The sequence below is a fragment of the Leptosomus discolor genome, chromosome 3, assembly GCF_034619465.1.
Source record: "Leptosomus discolor isolate bLepDis1 chromosome 3, bLepDis1.hap2, whole genome shotgun sequence".
Lineage (NCBI taxonomy): Eukaryota > Metazoa > Chordata > Aves > Leptosomiformes > Leptosomidae > Leptosomus > Leptosomus discolor.
Window position 1 is genome coordinate 14,388,422 of NC_141393.1, and position 22,588 is coordinate 14,411,009.

The 22,588-nt window shown below is 44.3% G+C and overlaps 1 protein-coding gene across 1 annotated transcript in view; it reads right to left on the bottom strand.

Moving 5' to 3' along the window:
- The window catches only part of EVL (Enah/Vasp-like), a 92,903-nt gene that overhangs the window by 15,713 nt on the left and 54,602 nt on the right, over window positions 1-22,588 (bottom strand). The window contains exons 4-7 of the mRNA XM_086462903.1: window positions 11,827-11,890; window positions 7,362-7,423; window positions 2,964-3,193; window positions 2,208-2,329 (exon numbers count right to left, since the gene is read on the bottom strand). Coding sequence (XP_086319029.1) covers window positions 2,208-2,329; window positions 2,964-3,193; window positions 7,362-7,423; window positions 11,827-11,890 — 478 coding nt within the window. The remainder of the gene's footprint in view (window positions 1-2,207; window positions 2,330-2,963; window positions 3,194-7,361; window positions 7,424-11,826; window positions 11,891-22,588) is intronic.

The following is a 22,588-nucleotide window of genomic DNA, read 5'->3' on the forward strand; positions in this document are numbered from 1 at the left end:
TCTTCCCCAAACCCGTCAAGGCAAGCGCTACGTGCTGACCATGGTGGAAGCAACCACTGGGTGGCTGGAGACCTACCCTGTGCCTCATGCTACCGCCCGGAACACAATCTTGGGCCTGGAAAAGCAAGTTCTTTGGAGACATGGCACCCCTGAGAGAATCGAGTCAGACAACGGGACACATTTCAAGAACAGCCTCATAAGCACTTGGGCCAGAGAACATGGAATCGAATGGATATATCATATCCCTTATCATGCACCAGCTGCCGGGAAAGTTGAACGGTGCAATGGGCTACTTAAGACTACCCTAAAAGCACTTGGAGGGGGGACTTTCAAAAATTGGGAACTGAACTTAGCAAAGGCCACCTGGATGGTCAATACCCGAGGGTCCATCAATCGAGCTGGTCCTGCCCAGTCTGGACCCTTGCACACAGTGGACGGAGATAAAGTCCCTGTGGTACACACGAGAGGTATGTTAGGAAAGACTGTTTGGATTAATCCCACATCAGGCAAAGGCACACCCCTCCGTGGGGTTGTTTTTGCTCAAGGACCTGGTTACACTTGGTGGGTAATGCAGAAAAATGGGGAAACCCGTTGTGTACCACAAGGAGACCTAATTTTAAGTGAGAACTCTGTGTAAGGTTTCATTGTGTATATATGTATATATGTATCTGTAAGGGGGCATTGGGTTGGGTATGGTGTAGATGGTAATAGAATAAGGGGTGGATTATGTCCTGGGTTACAGTGTAAAATGTGCCAAAAGAAAAAAAAATATATTCTATTACCATCTTCAGGAGCTGTTGAGACCAGGTGGGGCGGTGCTCCCTGCCTCCCCCCCCCTGGACTATCTCCTGTTACTGGGCACAACAATGCCTTATCGCCTGACCCATCGATAACTCGCTCCTGGGCTATCTCCTGTTAATGGCCCATCAAGGAACTGCCTCACGACTCCCCATCCCATTGTGAGATGCTCCGCCCGGGGAGGGGGGGGAAGGAGCCAAGCAGTCCATGCCAAATAAAAACGGAGATTTTGAACACCCTAGCAGCCTTTCTTCCACTGGATTCCCAGAGGAGCTTTTCCCCCCACTGGAGTTCCAGAGGACAAGAGCTACCTGCCGACCACTGGACCTTCGGAGGAAGACCAGACTCTTTTACCTGATTGCTGCTTCCACAGAACTACACCCATCACTTCAGGAGGACTGCAGCCAGCATCTTATCGGACTGCTACTGCCACCCTAACAGGGTGTCAGGTTGTATTCCTGACTCTGTCAGTGTAAACCAGTGGGTTGTTTGTTTTTTCCCTGCCTTGTGTTATATATATATATATATTAGTAAAGAACTGTTATTCCTATTCCCCATATCTTTGCCTGAAGGCCCGTTAATTTCAAAATTATAATAGTTTGGAGGGAAGGGGGTTGCACTCTCCATTTCAAGGGAGGCTCCTGCCTTCCTCCACAGACACCTGTCTTTTTCAAACCAAGACAAGCTATTAAACTATTTAATTCTGAAAAGAGAGAAAATAATCTATTTGGTATATTACACCGCTGATAACTTTTTATAGTGTGTATTTAGTTAATGCTTTCCAAAGGATCACAATTCCTTCTGAAATGGCCCGGATATGGAGAAAAGTTGGAATCAGACTGTCTGAACTGGGAACTGTTTTTATCCTAGACAACATTACTTAAAAACTCCATCTCTGTGCACTATACAATTGTACCTACTCTTTATTATTTTACTCATTCTTTTCTTTCACTATTTGTAAGTTAAAAAAACTTCAGAGCTAAAACCAAAACAAGTTGTTGTCCTTTTATTGCACTTCTGTTTATATTTTTGGGCCCAGCATCCTGAATGTACTGCATAAAGAACGATTTGTCTAAGCTCCTTTCATAGTTTAGTCTTTCTGAGAACAGTATCTTTGAAACAGATCTGGTAAAATGGCAAAACCCCAGGGGATATATTTATCACCACCTTTGAAGGCTACCACACTGCAGGATTTGCTACAGCAGCTACACTCTGCCAGATACCACTGCTGCAACACCCACGCTTTCATATTAAAGGCCAGGTGATGCTGGCGACTAACATCTACACAAGACCTGTCAAAGTGCAAAGAAGCACCAGAGTGACCCATTGCAAACCAAAAATGACAGCGCCTTGTTCCGCAGTTTGCTGCAGAGTTCATGCTAGCGCTTACTTGAAGTCTAAGTACAAACCTTTTTGCCAGTAATTTATTCATTTCTTCCATTAGTCCTCCTCCGCCTCCTCCGCTACTTGTTCGATTGGCATCACTCTTAGAGACCCCACTGGGGCTGGACCCTCCTGAACCATCTTCTGGCTTAAGACAGAAATCAACATTGGAATTAATGAAAAGTTTCATTTACAACCACACCCTTAATTATTAGTTTTCCTAATTATTAGGAACAGCAATCACAATCACAGCCCAAAACCAGAGATACAATGTGGAAGAAGATCCACATGGACCTTACTAAAACCAGGAGCAGTCTGCGTAAGGCAAATATATCGGCAAATGATCAAAAAAACCCACAGAGCTGTTTGTTCATGTTTATGCATGGTTATGCAACTCTTACCTAAGTGGACACCTATTGACGTGAGGCCTCAACAGTCTATACTGGTTTTTGTAAGCATGGTGCAGTTTTAACCACTTATAATAACTGAAAACACTAACAGATAGTACAATGATGGATTTTCTAGAAGTAATGAAATCCTGCCAACACGAGAACTTGCAGCCATTTGCTAATTAACATTTTCTGAAGAGCAGAAATCCTACCAAACTTTTCCTGCTCAGTTTCATATGCACTACAAACTCACATTTAAAAGTTCACCTAATGGTCAGCTGGAGCATGTTTCACCATGTTCATGATGGATTTCCAGATCATTATACTAAGCTGTGCCAGGCTTTCCTGCAGCGGAGAAGAGCCCATCAGGGAGTCCCAGTGTCACCTCCTTACCCGTTGAACTCTCCTTAGTTTGGCACCAGCCAGAGCCGCTGCAAGCCCTGACACTGACCCATCTTCAGTGCCAGCCCCTTGGCCGGCGCCTGCCGGCAGCGGGGGTGGTGGTGGGGGTGCAGCTCCCATGGGTGGTGGAGGGACTGGGGGGGGTGGCGGAGGTGGGGGCCCCCCAGACGAAGCAGGGATCACAGCAGCACCACTGGGATGACCAGGTGGAAGCGCTGGGCCTGAAATGCAGAGAACATGAATTAGATGTGAAGCGTGACCTCCTCCAGCCCGTACGCAAGGTTACGTTCCCGCTCCCAGGGCCATGACCTGACTGCATGGCGAGTGAGCAAGGCAAGGAAGCACCAAGCACGCAGAAGAACGGGAAATGGTGGTTACATCAGCGGTCAATCAGCTACAGTTGTGTCCTCCTGTGAGACTCTGTCACTGATAAACTAGCATTCTTCTTCTCCCTGGCTGGGCTAGTGTTTTATTCTGTGCCAAAATCAAAACACAGAAAACGCTTCCCAATTCATAAGTGGCACCTTCTTCTGCTTCTCTCATAGCTTCTGCATGGAGATAACAAACTACATCAGCCAACTCCGTGGACTTTGGTTAACATCAGCTTTTCACCAAAATCGTGGGCCACAGCAACACATTCTCCTTTCTGTTGAACAGAAAGCATGTGGCCTTGCAAAATAACGGAGTTGCGGGGGAGGGGAGAGTCCAGCTCCAAGCACCCTGAGGTTCAGCAAAGCTCCTCAAAGCAGCAACCTGTTTGGAGGGGCTGATGGTGGGTAACTCCACTGCAGTGTTTTGCCTGTCTGTAATGGGTCAGTTGAACAATTACACCTCGCCAAGGTTATTTCCCCACATTATGGTCTCTCAGAACAGGCTGCTCCTGATATGTAATTGCAGGTTCAGTTGTTCACTAAGTGTTATTTTGAAAGACAGGCAAGTTTTGACTGAGGAACATTTGGAAACTGCATTTATTATTATCAGCCTGGTTTTCTTCTTATCTAGGTTTTCTTACAATACTGCCTTATTTCTGTGGTTACTTCTGCCATTATTTCACATTCACAATTCCATTCTTGAAATGAACCATAGCTGCTATTAGAAATACTTTAAACATTTCAAGCCCTCTTTGGTTCACGAACATAATAGCTAGTAATTCATTGTGGGCACAGTTAATTGTAATTGCAAAACTACACCCACCTAATTAGAGGCCAGCCTGAGGCAAAAATTGAACAGAATCAAAATAATGGACTGATGTGAGTTTAAAATAACTTTATCGAACTAGGTGGATTTCAAGGACTTATATCAGATGAAGGACTGAGCCTCCAGTGGTTGCAGTAATATTTTTAGCAGAAAGTGAAAGAAAATGTCTCCGTTTTCTTCCTTTTCTAGGCACATCATTTAAGCATTATATGTGGTTATAAACAGGAACGGATCCAAGTCACAAAACGTATGATCTGAATTGCAAATAGTCATTACTTGTAACTGTTCTAACTCTGCAGGCTTTAGACGAGCACTAGAAATCAAGACCATATGCAAAGTGGCAGACCCAAGCTCTTGATCTGCCTTCAATGAAAAAGGTTTGCTGGAATAGTTATAGTGACAAGCCCTCAACTATAAATGCAGTTTATACCAGGAAGAAAGTTTCTAGAATGAAATAAATTACACAAGCACAGGAGATTCTGGGTAATTGTAACAAAATCCATGTTGTATCTTTTGCTGGTAACAGAAATACCACATAAGAAAAAGAATAACAATCACAACCTCTATCAATACTGCTACAGAGACAACAGTCTACAGCAGGCCTGGCCTCCAGCTTCAGAAGAGCCCATCTGCCACCTCTGGGCCAGCTGAAAATAGGTTTTGTACAAAGCTGACTGCCAAATACAATTTGACTCTGCTGAATGATAAAAATCTCCTTCTGGGCTAATACAGTAAGAATATGCATTGCAACAACCCAGCTACAGGGCCCTGGTCCCGTAATTCTTGCTTTTTGCCTTGCCTTTAGCTCAGAATGTCCCTGGACCAGTTCTGAGTGATTTCGATACTGTTCCATCTTGGTTTCAGAAATCACGTACAGCAGGAGTAGCCTTAGGTCTCTCAGCCCTTTTTCTAGCAGTCATGGGCATTGCCAACAGGGCTTTTTAAACAGCTGAAAGCTCAGGCTTTATACAGGTTGCAACTCATTCAAAATCAGTACTTACTCAAGTGGGCAATGGCTGATGAAGTCATGTAAGGAGGGGTCCTCCTGGGCATAGCCACCTCAGACACAGCAGCGTAAGGGGGAGGCAATGGAAGACACTGTGACATGGGCTGATACCACTGCTGTGGAGGACGAGATGATGTATGGGAGGATGGGGAGGGAGCCTGGCCAGAGGAGCTGGGGGTGCTGGTGATGCTGGGCAGCGGGGAGGAGGATGCAGCTCCTAGGTGGGGAAAGGACCTGTCCACGCTTTTCACTTGGGCCCCACAGGAGACTAAAGCAATTTGTTCTTCAGGATGGCCATTCAGAGGTATGTTTGCCCAGGTGTCCTGGCCTGCTTTATCTGTGGGTCCCTTGACCCTGTCAGGTGGGACAGGAATCACAGGCAGGATAGTGGGACCATGTGGCTGCAGGACATCACCCCTCTGCAGAGGTGGTGCATTTGTGGTGAAGGAAGCAGAAGACCGAGGAGAGCATGAAAGAGAAGAGCGCCTGAGAGGCTGGTCAGAGGTGAAGGGAAAGTGGGAAGGATGAGGAGGTGGTGGAGACAGCGAGGTTCGCCTGATGCCTGGCGTTACGATCCTGCGGTTTGGGCAGGCTGAAGGGGAGGAACCTGGGGCCATTGACAGCTCAGAGGCTGAGTGCCTGTGCAGGAGCTGCGGGGGCTCTCTGGTTCTCTGCAGGGATATCAAAGAGGATTGACTAGTGGGCTCGGGGACAGCAGGTGCCAAAGAGACAGCGCTGGCATGAGGTGGTGATGGGGGCACAGCACCAGAGGCAGCAGCACTGCAGTTACTGAAGGTGGGAGGAGGAGACGGGAGCTGAGAGGGGGGAGAGCACACGCTTATCTGAAGGGTGGAAACTAAAAGAACAGAAAAAACAAATTAAAAGAATAAGACGGGTATGCAGCAAGGAACAAAACCAAGGCAAAGCAGAATGGAGAAAAAGGAACTGCGAAGTAAACGCAACCAGAAACTCAAACAAAGTAGAGGAGATGGTGCAGGCGCCAGCTTGGGGATTTCCAACCCTTGGCAGAACCGAAGGGCTGTGCGGAGCAGGACCCTGGCAGCACGGGATGGGCTGCGTGCTGCCCCAGGGCCATGCGGAGCAGGACCCTGTCAGCACAGGTAGGGCCGTGCTCTCTGGTGCCAGTGAGGCTTCTCCAAGCCCTGTGTGAATCTGAGTCAGGATGATGAGCATCACCCTTGCACCAGGGACAGCTGCAAGGGACATGCTGAACACAGCAGTGGCCACCTTGTAGCCAGGGAGGGGACACCCAGAAGCCCCCAGGAGCCATGTCCTGCTTCTTGCAGATGCCAAGGCAGGATTTCGGCTATGTTCCCTCTATGCAGAATAGCACACAGTAACCTCTGCTGAAACAGTGCCCAACAACTTCTGTCACTGACTAAGGTATGTGTGTATGTCTGAGCTGGTTTCAAGTAAAAAACTAAAAAGTTGTAACAGCTGAGGAAAAACATTTCATTTATGTGGCCAGATTATCTGAAAAAACTTGCCCAAAACAAAAGCCCAAACACAAGATGGCCATCTTGGTTTGCTTGCTCTGCCTTCTTTCAGAGAGGCAAAGCCATACTTTGTAGTTATAAGCTATTCCTGTCATCTCTTTCAGCTCAGCACAACTTAATATGCTATAGAAGATTTTTGTAAGCTCATTAAATATATATATTTTTTTTCCATTAAGCTTACAGAAGACTCCTTACTTCATGACCACAAAATCCCCACTGATGAGCATCTAGAGCTATATTTTCCTCTGCGCTGTAATTTGCATTCTGCTTCAGAGCGACTGGGAGCACCTGAAGTGGCATATCCAGCACATTAACCCCTTTGTGCTGACGTCCCCTAGAAACATAGAGTCACTCTTGCTGTGGCTGTGCTACCTGCTTTCCTCGTGGGTGTGGAAGAAGCATGGCCAGGCCCCCTTGGTACGCCTAAAATCCCCCTCAGCCAAGTGCAAAACCTGCCTAGCTCCACCTGCATGTGCCAGACCTGAGTCTCTGTGAAACAACACAACCATGCCCAAATGCATGTAAATCCCTAGCTGAAAATGCTTTAAAATCTAATCATAACTACAACCACTTTCAGCAGCCTAGCTCTTGTGTAGTACCATGCAAAACCCAGCTACAGCTAGAAAAGACAAGCAGGGAGAGACTATATCTGCTTGGTTTGATACGTGCCTGTGGTAGAGGTTCTTCTTTCCAGAGATTCCTGGCGCTGTTGCTGTTGCTCCATCACTTGTCTAAAATAACAATGAAAAAACCCTTGGTCATTATGTATTCTTTATAATTTTGACTAAAAGCTTTATACACTGAGAAGCACTCATGCTGTATGTCTCAGGTGGTGTGAGCCAGTCCCTCACAGAAATGCTGATCCCATGAGATGGAGGTGGGTTTGATTTCACTTGCTCTGGCCAGGGGGGTGCCATTACCCTGTACCTACTAGAACACTGCAGGGGCTGGTTGATCCATTTAAGATAACTCCTCAACGGGCTCTGCACAAGGAACAGTGAGTGCTCAAGGCCCAGGAGAGCACCGCAACCACGCGTGTTGTTAACCTGAAGCACAGGAGCATTGCAAGGAAAGAGTAAGGGATGTCTCGCATAAAATGACGTAGTCCTGAGTCTTTTATGGATTGGGAGTCCAAAGGACTTGTAGTTAAAATGAAAACATAATGAAGCTTGATCCATGTTTAGGTGCTGACTGTACGAAACCTGTTTTGTCCAGCTGCACAACCAAGCCCTTTGTTGGCACTGGACAGCCCAGCTGACAGCTGGCCACCTCACGCCCCAGCACAGCCGCCCCTGTGCTGGCCAGGGTGCCCACGGAGAACACCACCACCGCGTTTTCTCCACAAATGCAGATCACAATATTGCACTGCTGCTTTTTCGTCACCTTTACCCCCTGGAGCTGCTAGCTCCCGTGCTATCCAGGCCTGGTGTCCCATAGGGAAATGCACTGCCAAGCCTTTTCCCAGGGTCTGCTTTCCAGAGATGTGCAGTTCCCAGGGTCTATCACCAGAGGTCTTCTCTTGTATGCTGTAACACTTCACCAGAAAGAGCTGTCACTGTTCTGACCCCTGCCACAAACCCACCCTGGCATTTCTCTTGTTAAAAGATTGACAGCTAAAAACTACAGAATTTGCCAGGCTTTTTGCCATGGGCACGATTATGGACTAAAGATTACAACAACACTAAAACACAACTCTGAAATTACCTTACTGAAGCACTTGGTAATAAGGTTTATTATACATTTCTTCCATGGCTCCTAGGCCAAGTTTGCCTTGGATTTGTTCTACATATATTTGGTCCAGTCTTAATTGTATAGAGATTTTTCTTCTGAAACAGCTTTACTTCGTGGTCTGTACAGGAAGGCAAACTTAACTCTAAGCAACACTTCTGTTTTGACTCCTTACATAATATTTTAGAGAGATCTCCCTGTTACATTTTTATTTGTCGTTTCCTGAGTCTACAGTTTTAAATAATCCTATCTTATTTACATACCAATTGAAGTATGTTTAAGAAAAAAATCCAGAAAAATAAAGTTACATTATGTAGAAAAAAAAGAATGTCTTAATTTGCAAAACAAATTTCCCATATTTCAATTCTAATTCAACAGATGACGGGAAAGGAAAATCCATGATTTTGCTGTGGAGGGTTCAATTCTAAACTGGTTTTATGTTCAGGACATGTAGTCCATCGAATACAGGCATTTTCTGGAAAACTATTACAGGCATCTGAGAAAATTATTGTATGTGCAAAGGGGAAATAGTTTTGAGGAACAGTGTTAGATAACTGATTCAACTGGTTTCATTTAAGCTATGACAATTTAAACCAAATAAATAGAAATCTTTTCTTCAATACATCTCTAACTCTTCTTTGACAATTATGGGCTGAACCCATACACAACAGCATCAATTGCACTGCTAAAATTTGAGTTGAAAACACATGCACTAAGAATTTCCTAAGCATAATGTCCTCTACAATAGTGGCATTTATTAGCAAAACTGCATGATGAAGAACAACTTGACACATGTATTTTCCTCGTTAAACCTGGGGAAAATTTTTGGTTTATCTGGAAGACAGACTTGGAAAACTTCGGCCTAAGAGACCAGGAAAGAAATACGGGTAAGATGTCTCCAAGTCATTAAAGCTGCTGCAGAGCAGATACAGGTGCCAGGGTGTGCCCCAGAACAAGGGTCATCCACCACCATTTGAAGTCGTTGGGCTTCATGCCAGCCCTTTCTGCCCTTGGTCAGGAGCAGTTTATACATGCCAAATGCACCCTCCCACATGTGCTAAAAGGAGAAGTTCTTACACTCTTAGGAAGTCAAATATATTCCTGTGGAACTAAATAAAGCCTGAGATTGGTCCAAGGCTGCTTAAAGAGCAAGGAGTAGAGTACAAGAGGGGACAAATTATGCACTCTGACTTAAAAAGATATTATTTTAACATTTGCATAAAGGTCACTCAAAAACCTTTTAAACAGACACATTTGCAGAGTAGTTACCATAACTTCATTTCCCTGCTGCTTACAAGATGTTCAAAAAAAGCTAGGCCTAAAATTTGTCTGCTCTACACTTGAAGAAAGCAACAGCATAATTAAAGCTGAAAATACTCTAGTGCAGATGTAGTAATATCTAAGTGCATCTACTGCCATAGCTTATTCCAGTGGAGGAGAAGAAGCTTTCCCAGAACCACGTGCCCCTTAGCAGTTGAATAATACCTACCCAAAAGGCTTTTACTGTTTGTAAATTATAATCAATAAAATTTTTTTTTTTAAACACAGTTAAGCTGTTCACACTGTAAATGTACAGACCAGAAACCCAAATTTGAGGTTTGAGTTACATATGGTCTGAAGAATCAGTGATTTCCACTGGTTAAATGAAGAAGTGGATCAGGCCTTCAGCCTGGCAGTGGGGACAGGCATCATCCCCCTGCCTCTGGGTGAGCAAGAGCTCTCCTCTGGCCTTTATGATAGCTTTGCTATCCCAAAGTAAATCCTTCAAATCTCAAGAGAAATATCATTACCTGCTGGCCCATTTAATGGTTATATGTAAATCCCTACTAAATCTCAGGCCATTCAGAATTATTCATAAAGGCACAGGAAACCAGTTTCCCTAGAATTTCCTTACAGTTTTTGGAGAGGGAGAGAATCCTAACTACCTACCACAGCCTGCATAAGGGCCTTGTCTTAAATGACCTGTATGTGGTATTGTGTAGGGACCAGTCAGAATGGCAGTCTTGGAGCATCAATGCAAATGCCATATTGCAACACTTCACCTCTGCCGCTCCAGGAGCGTGTGATACTAAACTACACAACCCATAGAGCCAGGGCAGTCCCTGGACCTTACAAGGGGCCACTGTGCCTGCTTACAGGTTGCACCTACAAACGAAGGCAGAGCCCACTGACCGCTTGTCATATCAGACCAACATCTGACATCTTTGGTGATGAACTGCCCCCGCAGGTCTGGTTCCACTAAAATCCTTACAAAGCTATTTATTATCTGAACCAAACATCGGGTCAAGCCCTCTGGAAGACTGCACTTGCTGCCCTTCCTCTAGCTACAGAAACAAAGGCAGACACCTCATTTAAGCAATGCCAGGCACCAAACTTGAAGCAGCGACAGGTCCTGCCAATTTCTGTACTCCAGCACACTCCTGATGAAGTGAGGCTCACCAGTTTACATGTGTTATGGCAGAATATTCTCTGGTGTCTCTCATACAGTAGCAGAAACACTCTTGCAGTGAGCAGGAATACAGGGGACAAAGGTGCTTTTTCTGTGTGCACAAGCCTATACTTCAACAGGGAATCACAAAGTGGCTCAGCAGTGCTGCTGGTGTGGACAGTACCGATGCCAGGCAGAACGATCACAGCTCTGACAGCATGGACTACCAGTCAGACTAGAAGACTTTATCCAGAATGGGACAGGTATATCATAGACTTAGTGAAGGAAGCTGAAGATACTGCTGCTACAGGAATCTTGGCTGAATCAGCAAAGCTGAAGTAAGATGGGCCTTATGACTTGATTATGGAGATAGGCATATGAGGATGGACACTCCTGCCCACTTCCCCTTTGATATCAAGGAGACCACTCCTAGTGGCTAGAGAAAAGGCCGCATGTAATAATGGCATTAAGTCTAGACATATGTGTAAAAGTGAAGGCTACAACTTTACACTTTCATTTATCATCCTGATTTAGAGCAAAACATTCATAAAAGGAATGGCATATGACATAGGAAGCAGCCCTATGCCAAATGGACCTAAGCTATTACTGAGGGTGTATATGGTCCATCAGATGCTCCCTGGGCAATAAGACTGTCAACTGCCAGCAAGAACAATGTTAGGCTTTCTTAATGTGCTTGAGAAACACACACTCAACAAATTACTTTTAAACATGTTTTGTCTTTAACTCTGAACATTAGCATGCCTCACGCTTGCCTATGAGCAAAAAAATTACCTAGGGCTTCAGTTCACTTCACCCGTTAAAAAGTCATTACAGAATAATTAGCAATAATTACTGAAAACTCAGAATCAGCTTAAATCAGGTACAAGTGAAAAGAACAGTGCTTATTGGTAAGCAAGGACTGCGCATTCATCGAAGTTACAAAGTAGAACTTTACTGTAACTGATTAACTCCACTTACCTTCTCTGTGCTTCCATCTCATCTGGGGATGGCCCATTCTGAACCTGGCGCTGGGCAGCTGGACCTATAGAAAACAAGAAAGAATGCTATTAGGAAAGCAAATGTGGCTGACTTTTTCAAAAAGCAATGCCACTCAGATTAATTGCTTCTCATCTTACTACGAGAGAAAAATCTCAAGCATTATTGTCCTCTCTTTGCTTTATTTTTTTTAAATTCATTTTTTCCTATTAGACAAATCATTACCTCCTGTAAATTTTTAGTCCCACTAAGAGAATTCAATGGGTAAACGTGTGAGCAAATTTGTCCAGAAGCTTGGAATCATGGTAGCTGTAGACTACATATTAACTCCCTGGCAAGGGTGAAGACCAACAGTGTTGCAAAAGACGTCCTGCTGAAGGACAGTCCATCGCACTGGGATTCATTTCTAGCTTCTACAGGGTTCAGGTCTAACCTCCTTGCATTATTCTGTGCTTGCACAGTAATTCAGTCACAGTGCTGAGTTTGTGAGCGTACATGCTAGCTAGCGCTGCTCTGACACTGAGCTGGCATCGAGAAGCTACCTGATGGAAGACGCAAGGAGATGCAAAATTAACAAGCCTTTACAAAGGTGGCTTTTATTTTACAATGCTGTCGGTTTTCTGCTTCTGTAGAATCCACACCAAGCTGAGCTTTCATTGGCACTCACCAACAAAACCCAACTATGCATGTCACCATTTAAATCACACCTCCTTTCTTGACTCTGATCATTTAATCTCTGTTCTTGGACATTTAATCAAGCACACTGACACCATACACTATTTTCAGAGAGAAATAATTATTCTGAAAATAAAAATAATTATTGCTAACATAAGCTACAGTGGCCTTGCATTCGGTGGAAGGAGGATTGTTCCATTGATTTGATGAGGTGGGTTTCAACTGGGACTAAACAGATAGAGTTCTATCAAACGCAACAGCAATTTTCCTGATAAACAGCACTGAGAAATACATCAGTTATATGCAGGAAATTATTATGTCTCCCTTACTTTTTTAATTTTCAAATGTAAAATTTCCTCCTTTAAAAAGCTATCAACAAGAGCAAATCAGAGTTAAACACTTCCAAACCCAAATGTGTCACTCACAAATCATTAAGGATATTTTCTTTACATGTTTCTGCCAGGCAGAATGTCATCTGAAAACAAATTTAGAAAGTATGACTGTGTGAAAACAGGAAAGATGGCAGAAATGCACCACAGTCAAAAATTCCAGAGCATTGACTGATTCTGATGAAATTGTGCATATTTTTGAAATGTAGTTAAGGACTAACATTTGCAGAAAGGGAACAGAGTACTTTTTGAAAATTGTCCCCATGTATTCCAGTTTCGGGTATCCCAAAAATGGAGCCAGTGACAACCACTGAGTCAAAAGCTGTGACATTAAAAAATATCTTAGGATTGGATATGAAGCAAAGACAGTTCACTTCTTTAACGTCTCACGACTCACAACTTAATATTGTTTGTCACAGACCTTTGGCAAACTATTTAGACAGAAATGCCACATTTTGTAACGATCATATGAAACAAGGAACGGGGAGAAGAGGGTTGTTTTTTTGTAAGCCTCAGGAAAAAACGTAGCAGGTATTTGGGAAGCACAGAGCAGGAGGCTCATGTGTAAGGAGTTTAAGGTGTAACGAAGATGCCAGGTTACTGCGTGAATGCTTGTACTGTGCATCTTCACCACCGAAGTGAAAGAAGGCCAGAGCTACCCCTGAGCAGCAGTTACACAGTGAATTTAAACGTGTCCTGAACACAGTAGGAAGACAGGTAAGGTCTCACCCCGGTCCCACCCCCAACCTGTGGAACCGGACCAGAGTTCCCACAGTTAGCAGTGTCATCGGTTTGGACCCTGGCTCTGGTGTGTGCAGGTAACACCCACACTGTCCTGTGCACATACACGTACCTGTGAGATACTTCAATGAGCAGACTTCTGGGTGGAAGACTTTTAAGGCTTAAGTCAGTTACACCTCCCTCACTGGGTAACAAATTCCACCATGACAAGCCTTAGCCATGCTCATCACTGCATATGATTTCATCAAGAGAAAACTTCCCATGTATAAAGGCTCAGAGCATCATACAGAAGCCAGTACTCTGCTTGGAAAGAGAACTGAAACAAGGCACCAAAGTGAACAAGGAAGGCCAGAAGATGAGGCAGCAGAAACAATTCCTCCCTGGCAATAAATCATGTCAGAGTGTATAGGAGGCTCTAATGATGCCATCTTAATTGGGTACTTCGGCATGAATCTTCTCTGGGAGCAAAATGCTCAGAAAAATGAGGCGGTGTGGCCAGTTTGACTAATGCTAGACATGCAGAAGGAATCAAAGACCAGACTATCAACACCACACAAAAAAACGAACTCCTTTTTTCCTGTGGGCACTGTTATGAACCAGCTATGTAGTTTTAAAACCAAACAAACCCCACCAAATCAATTTGGAAAGTGACTAAAGAAATCCTTTTAAGGCAACACTACAAAACACATCTGGAAGTTGGGGTTGTTGCTTTTTATCACCTGGAGCTTTCTCAAGCTGACCTTGCATAGCAGACAGGTAAAGGAAAGAGCATGTGAATCTGCAAACAAGTCCACCTCAATTTTCAGCACAAAGTAGTCCTAGTAAATTCAATGAGTTTACTTATACTTTCTGGTACGTATGTGTAGGCTTGCGGGATTAAGACCACATTTGAAACTAAATACACAGTTTTTGGTTACAATACATGGTTGCAACATGAACACTGGCTTTAAAAAATTTGTCTGTGGTACACTAAACACCTGATATACTTCCAGGGCAGACCACAAGTCAATTCAGACAATGCTACTTGAAATGTTACCCCCCACTTCACTGAAATAATTTCACTCCCTTATTCAGAAATGAGCTCCATGCATTAACAGTCCCAGTTGGGTTTTTTTGTTTGTTTTTTGGTTTTTTGTTTGTTTGTTTGTTTTTTTTGTTTTTGTTTTTGTTTTTGGTGTTGTTTTTTTTGTGGGTTTTGTTTTTGGTTTTGGTTTTTTTTCACATTAAACCCCAGATGATTGTTTCAGTTGGCAGCATTTTGTTCTTATTATTTGGTCATAGTGTGAAATGTCCTTAAAATGAAGCACATAAAGATCTTAATTATGTTTTGAAATTTCTAATTTCTTCATAGTTTCTATATAAATGCCCTCCTCTTTTGGCAGACAAGAACAAGAGAAAAAATGCTCAGAAGGAAAGAAGCTACTTCAGGCCTGACACAGTAAATAATTGACGTTCAAAAACTCTTCGTGTAAGTGGTGACAAATTTGCAGATATTTTTATTTGCACACTAATTTAAAAAGCCAGACAACTTTTCATATGCACAGGGCACATGACTGCACGACCTCCAAAACGCCTTAATTCTCTCTCTGATATCTTGAGACATGTAACAATGTTTTCTGAGTAATGCCTAATTCCTCTCTTTTACAGGTTTAGATTTCTTATGTAAATCAACACGCTGAAGCACAACATCACTCATTTACTTCAATCTTTTTGAAACTAATTTTTCTTTTATTTTGCTACTGACCAGTAATAAGACATTAAAGTGAACTCTCTTCAATTCATACCCAATCCTAAAATATTTTTAATGTCCTCTTCTGCACATTAGTTTTGTTTAACACAATTTTCTTCTCAAAGTGCTTTAGAAGTCAAGTACCCTAACAAAGCTGGGAGACAAAAAAAGAGGCAAGCATGAACTGAAGAGGAGGATGAAGCTGTAATAGGTAGCTTGTCCTCTCTCCTGTGTAAAACAAAAAGCAGTGGAGTAAAAGGGTTACCTGATAATGGTACCTGAGAAAGAGCCTAGACCAGCTGCAGACGTCAGCTGCAGCTTGTGGGAACAGGGATACCTGTTTTGTGTTCCTGCTTGTATAGATTGGAAGTGGTTGGAAAAGAGTTTGAAGAAAGTTGTATGTGGAGTTGTCCTGAAATAACAGGGTGTTCAGGGCAGTCACAGATTTTGCTGCCAGTGGGGTTACAGCCCTTCTTGCCACCAGTGGGGAAATACACCAGTTCTGTTTGGCATGGTTGTTGTTTTGCTTGAGTTATTCATGACCATAAGAAATAATTCCTTCTGGCATCCTGCTTGTGATCTTATTCAAACCAATAATTTTTCTATAGTAATATGAAGCCTTAATTTGCAAACTCCAAAGAAAAAGGTTAGCTGCATTCTGTTTTGGCAATCAAAATTTTCCTGGGGGTGGCTGATACACTTAAAAGTCCAACCCAAACTTTCAGGTCTGTTCATTGCCAAAACCAAATTCTGCTAGATTTCCCCTCCCTCCCAATCCAGATTTCTCAGGAGACCCAGTCACACCACCATTTGATGTGAAGCCTGCAAACAACTTCAGTCTCTGTAATGGTGGCGCTTCCTGTTTCTCTCATCCCTGAGCTTGCTTTTAGCATGCTTGGCCAAAGTTCATACAGATACTGAAGGCAGGGATTATTTTTATGCTTGGTTCCATATGTGTATACTCTGCAGCACATATACAGCAGACACCTGTTTGACTGAGGGTTTTTTAAATTCAAGTGGATTTCTATGTTTAACTCCTCTCCATATTTTTAGATCTTTCTCAGACCTGAGCAGACATAAAGAGTAAGTGCTCTTGGTGATAGATCCTCATTTAAACATGCTTCTCGAGTTGCCCTGTGAGCTGGCTCCAACCCCAACAGCCTTTGGGAACAGCCTCAGAGAAGAGTCCTTCTCAGCACAACCACCAGGAAAGTCAGTTTTGCTATTGACCCGTTTGCAGATTCACAGCTGTTGTGTCCTACATTTTTAGCAACTAATTAATGCAGGAGATACGCTGTGAATGTCTGTGTTTCCTTGTTTCGTTGCTTTGTAATAATTAACTGCGGTTTTATGTTAGCATCTTGTAATGCAGCTCAAGGCAGATTTTGGGAGCACATGGATTTTTTCTGTGTTTGCTTTTTCTCCTCCCGTTCAGCCGCCCCAGCACCCACTCTGCCCTTCCACAGCTGTTCCTAAAGACAGTGATGGGGAACTCCTGGCACAGGGCACAGCTTCACAGTGGGTGTGATGGTTTCCATATGCCAGTGGCTGCTCCTGGACCACTGCGCCCTGCTACTGCTGCTCAGGGATGTCCGCAGCTGGACCCACGGCCAGCCATAATATCAAAGCAAAGCTGTCACCGAGGGAAAACCCACGCTCCTGCTTCCACTCTGGCATAGCTGTGACAGGAAGGCACAAGAAAGCACGAACAACGTCCTCATTTCTCTCCTGCTGGGCAGGCCCAAGCAGCGTTTCTCTTTCCTCTGCAAGCACCACTGACTGCATGCACTCAAGAAAGTGGCATAACTAGGCCTATTTCCCTGAGCCACCAGGATTTTGTGCTTCTTCAATGCAGGAAGTCCAATCTAACCCACTTACAGATCTTTTATTCATTGTACAGACTGGAAGCAGCCCTCAGGTGAGGTTTCTGCAACACTTAGAGCCTCCATGGTAGTAATGGACCTGTGTAATGAAGGTGGTGGGCTAAGGAAAGGGTCTAGAGTCAGAGCTGAATAAGAAATGTATCTGGACTTTAAATTAATGAGATGATTGAAAATTTTTGTTCTGCATATGAACAGAACATGATTTTGTTTGAAAAAAAACCCACAGCAGACTATGGAGGAAAATAAGTGAGAGACAGACAGACAGCTCTCCCTCATTGCTTGATGGTTTCAGCACGTACTTGCATTGTGGGACACTCAGGTTCAGGCACCAGGTCTGACCCGTTGTCATTTATATCCTGGGAATGTGACATAAACACTTGCTTATCCTGACCAGAAAAGAAGGAATCATTCCAGATTACAAGTTCTTGCAAAGCTTTTATTTCCCACAGAAATATCTTTCAAATAATTTTGGATTTTCTGTCAGAGAAAAAAAAAACAAACAGTTGTCAAAAGCATTTCTGATCAATGCTAATCCCAGTGTCCCTGTTCAGGTACAGCCTGGGCCACTGTACCCCGTGACAGGGCACTGGGGAGGGAGTCCTGGCTGGGCTGCTGCCAGCTCCTGGGGCCAATCTGCAAACCCATGCCGGGACTTGGCTGGATGGTGCATTTTGCTGTCCCTACCATAACCTCTCCTCTTCACCTCCACACAGTTTGGGGGGTGTTCCTTGCTCCAGGCTATGCTGCTGCTCGATCCCCCCAAGCGCCCCGCAGGCGGACCAGCCTTGCGATGTGGGTGTGAAATCAAGTGGGCTCCAGCCCTGCTCTGGCTGCAGGGGGGAAGTTATCTGTGTCTCCTTACACCACCACTTCCCTCTGTTCACAGCCTGGCTGTAATTTTAGCTCTCATGCCACTGTTGGGCAATCACACTGCTGCTGCTGAGACTCTGTCAGCACTTCAAACATCTGCCTCTGCCCTGAGGACCTCAACCAGCTCTTGGCCCCTTCAGTCTGTCCTGGCAAGGACTGCGAGTGCCAGAGAGGTCCTGGCATGGCCACACGCTGCGAGGCAGCGCCCACCAAGGGAGCTGCACAGGAACCCCACCGCTGTGCTAGCCACACTGCGCTCAAACTCATTAGTAGAGACAATTATCCTGGACAAAGCACCGATCTAATTAGCCTAGATAAAGCACGTAGATAAAGCAGGGTGCCTACACTCCTTCTGGGGCCCAAGCTAGTACATCCAGAGTTGGACGACATGGCAGGTCACGTAGACCTAAATTTTCATGGCGAGTTAAAGGACTAGGAAGAGGGATCACTCCACTCACTGTGCCTCACCACTGCAGCTGGGCCCCTCACGTGTGCTGCCACAGTGTTTCCACGCCAGGGTTTGGGACCCCACAGGTCCTGCCTTGTTTAACGTGCAACAGCTCACACGTTAGGGGTGCTGCAGGGAGTGTCTGTCTGCCAGGGATGCACGGGCTGAGGCAAAGCATAGACAAATAGACAAATGGGGCAGTTTTGTCCATAGATCACTAGTGGCTCAGTTTTAAAAACTAAGGCCACTGGGGTTTTATTGCGCTGCTAACTCTGTGACAGAGTGCCTACAGCTCCATGCAGGATCCTGTGGGATCATTTGAATCACAGTAAGGAAAACCGCCTCGGCAGAGAGAGGGAGCACACCCACCGAAGGGAGGGTTTGGGTACAGTGCCACAAAGCCTGCTTTCATGCAGTGTTTGCCTCATTACTATTAAACATTAACTTGAAATAGAAAGAGTTTCAGAGAGTGTTATTCACAGGCTGGGTGCCTCCACCACAGCATTTATAACTGAGTACACTAAATATGTTCAATGACATCATTTACACATGGACCAAACTTTTCCTCTGAGAATTGCAAAGAACTTTATCAGCCTTAAGTAAGCTTCACCAGTGTTGTGAGGCAGAAGTTAAGTGACTCAATTACACCCAGACCATGCCTGCACAAGTAAAATTTGTTTGCATCAATTTACCTGCAGGTGAGATTTGCTACTGACACAGTTAAACCTATGCAAAAGGTCATCTAAGGCACTCTTACTCTGATGCAGGCCAAATTAGTTTTGGTTTGACCTAAGGCAAGAAGAGTGCAGTGAAATAAGCATTTACAGCTCTGTGCCAGAAAACTTCTCTACCTTCTTCCCTTGTCCCTTGGTGACAGACAGTGCTGCAAGTCTGTGGCAGTGCAAAGTAAAACACATCCTCTTAAAACCATTCCCAGCAACATTTCACACAACCTCATTTTACCTTATATTACACTGGATGAGAAGCAGTGTATATCCAGGTACCAACTCGCAGCTAAATTATAGAAACTTCCAAATCAGAAGCTTTTAAAAGTGCTGCTCCCAAGATTGCAATTGCTTTACTTTTATCTTTCACCTTTTATCTGTAAGATTACTTTAATCTAACATGAAACAGGCCCTCCTTAAACTGAAATAAGGGTGTGAGCACAGGGGGTCTGTATGAAGTCTGTTCATTTAAAGTAAAAACTGATTTAACATTCACTGCTGAAACTTTCTGATGCAGATAAGATTTAAGGACAGTGACAGAGCTGGAAAAACAAGCCTGGTATTTAACATGGCAGTGCCCTACCCTGTCATTAGTTCACACCTCCTGCAAGTACCTATACAGATGTGTGCACTGTATACAGTCCTTTTTTTCCTTTTCTTTTTTCCTTTTTTTTTTTTTTTTTTTAGAAAAAACAACAAATGGAATTGCAGGGGTCCCTACGTGCACAACCACATGGCCGTGCATGTGCACTGAGCAGGATGGAAGAGCCAAGATCCAGACAGGAGTTACCAAATAGAAAGGCCATGCAAAGATCCAGTACTGCAGGATGGTTAGAAATAAATGATCTTCAGTTTACCAGAAGTGCTACTGACATATCAACATGAAACCAGTGTGCCTTTGAGTCAACTGCTAAACCTGTTAATTCAGTTATTTTTGCATAAAATATGATGGCAATTATTTGATCCTGGTTGTTTATCTGTCATGGCACTAGCACAGCATTTGATAATTTTTTGTGCTGATATGTTGGTTGAGCTGGAGCAGAAAAACCTATTTTTTCATTCTGAATGCAATAAAGATGAGACAGTGCTAAAGCAGCTCCTGCAGTAAGCAACTGCACTCTGACAGCAGGGTTCATATTTAATATGTAAAGGACATGGCTCAGGTGCATTTATCTCAGCATCAGTGCCTCAGCTCAGGAGCGCAGCTTGGGTTACCTCTCACATAAAAGACAGCACAACCAGCTCGAAAAGAAATTTAAAAATACACATAGGTGACTGTGCAAACAGGAAGCCTTCCACAATGAGGTAGCTCCAGGGCTATTTGGGTCAGCATCTCCCCCAGAACACATCCTGAGGTGATAGGACTGCATCCCCATGGTTAGGGCATGCGATAGTGGTGGGAGGTCCACGTGTCTGGTCTGGGACTCCCTGTATTTAATCCAGTGAGCAACTAATGTAAAATATGAGAATTGCCTAAGAACTGGGAATTATTTTCCTCTCAGCAGCTCAGCTCTAACAGGAAGAAAAAAACCACACACTGATCTAGAATAGCATGGGCTTGTCGGGGTGAGGGGAGGTGGGAAATGAAAGCTGCAGTTCCCCTGCCCCCTGCCCGCCCCCCCCCCCCAGAGCAGAGAAGGCAGGGAAGTGCTGCAAGCACCAGATCTTCAGGATGGCAGCAAAGCAGAAGGCGATCCACACCTAACTGGATCAGGCCCCAGCACTGCAGAGCCCAGTGAAGGTGCTGGGACAGGACCAGACCCTGTGCAGCACTGGTTTTCCATGAAAGAGTGCGGCCAGCAAGACGACAACAGGAAACCTCCATCCATGGCAGGGAAAGGTGGAACTGGAGCATCCCAGGGGGATTTTATGCTGAGCTGGGCTGAGCTCTGAGCAAGAAAGGACTAATTCAGTGGCTGCTCAATTATGCACTAATGAAACAGAGGCAGGTAAGGCAGCCACCTGCTACACAGCGCCGAGCGGGGGGACTGTCAACACCTCCCTCCTTTGGAGGGGCTGACGTGGAGGCTCTGCTGCATTTAGAGAAACAGCGTTGTTTCCACAGGCAGTTTCGTGATAAGTAACCATCCCACTTAGTTGATGACCAATCGCTTTTGTTGTGGGAACGGCCTCTGGCTCTGTGAAAAATCGCATGGGCACAGACAGCTATGGGAATAGTCGGGGTTTTTTTTGAGGAAAAACAAAGGTGTCGCTGCATTTCTAAGGGTGTGATTCCAATGCTGCTGGCTTTATTAACATGTACAGGGAAGACGATAGGACAAGATGTCAATCGGTCCCATAAGTGAAAAAGTAATCTATAAAATTCACGAGCACAAGACTAGCTAAAAAAAGGTATTAAACAAAACCCACAATTATGAGTATTAAATAAACAAGCACTTCAGTTCTTTTTTTTCCCCTCCTTTTTTGATTGTTTTTTTTGTGTGTGTGTGTCAAGCCTATTTTCCTGCACATCCAGGTTCAAAACTTTTCAATAAAGCTTGAGATTAGCTCATAATCTCGTGCCTATAGGCAGTAATGGAGCTTTGAGGAAAACATCAAATATCATCAGACTCTTGTTAAAATTGAGAGCACTATCCATACTGAGAAGCTGTCACCTCCCTGCCTCTGCATGGCGGTCTGGTTAATGCCAGAGCCCAGGCAGTAGATGCTCCAAAGAAGCCGAAGGTATAAATCAAAACACACCATCTAAACATATGGCTTATATTACAAAGATATTTTCCTGAATTTGGTTTTAATGAGGACATGAATTGTTTCACTCTGACAGTTTGCCAGGCTCTGTCCCAACAGAGAAGAGAGCACTGGCAACACTGGCCTCGTGCTCTGCAGTAAGAGCATCGCTGAGCTCAGAAAGCTCTTTCCCACTGACTTCAAGGAGGCAATGTCTCAAGCCCCATGCATCCATCTCACGAAATAAACTGAGTATCTTCCTTTAGCTAAGTTTGACCATGTGTGTATTTCTACATGGGTACATGCATATACCTGGTTATACTCACTTCATACATACAACTCCTTACATCTAACAGAAAGCAGGAATTCAATCCTTTTTTTGGAATGAATCGAATCTTTGAGAAACTCTGAAGCCACAGGGAAAATTAACCCAGGCATGTACAGGAGTTCAATCAGTTGATATTTACACACCTGGCTTGTCAAACACCATCTCTAGTTCTATTTAATAGTAAGACTTATGACACATTAAATCAGAAAAATATATATGCTTAGTGTAGCCTGGTGCAGCACCCAAGGTGCCTACAGCACCACAGACT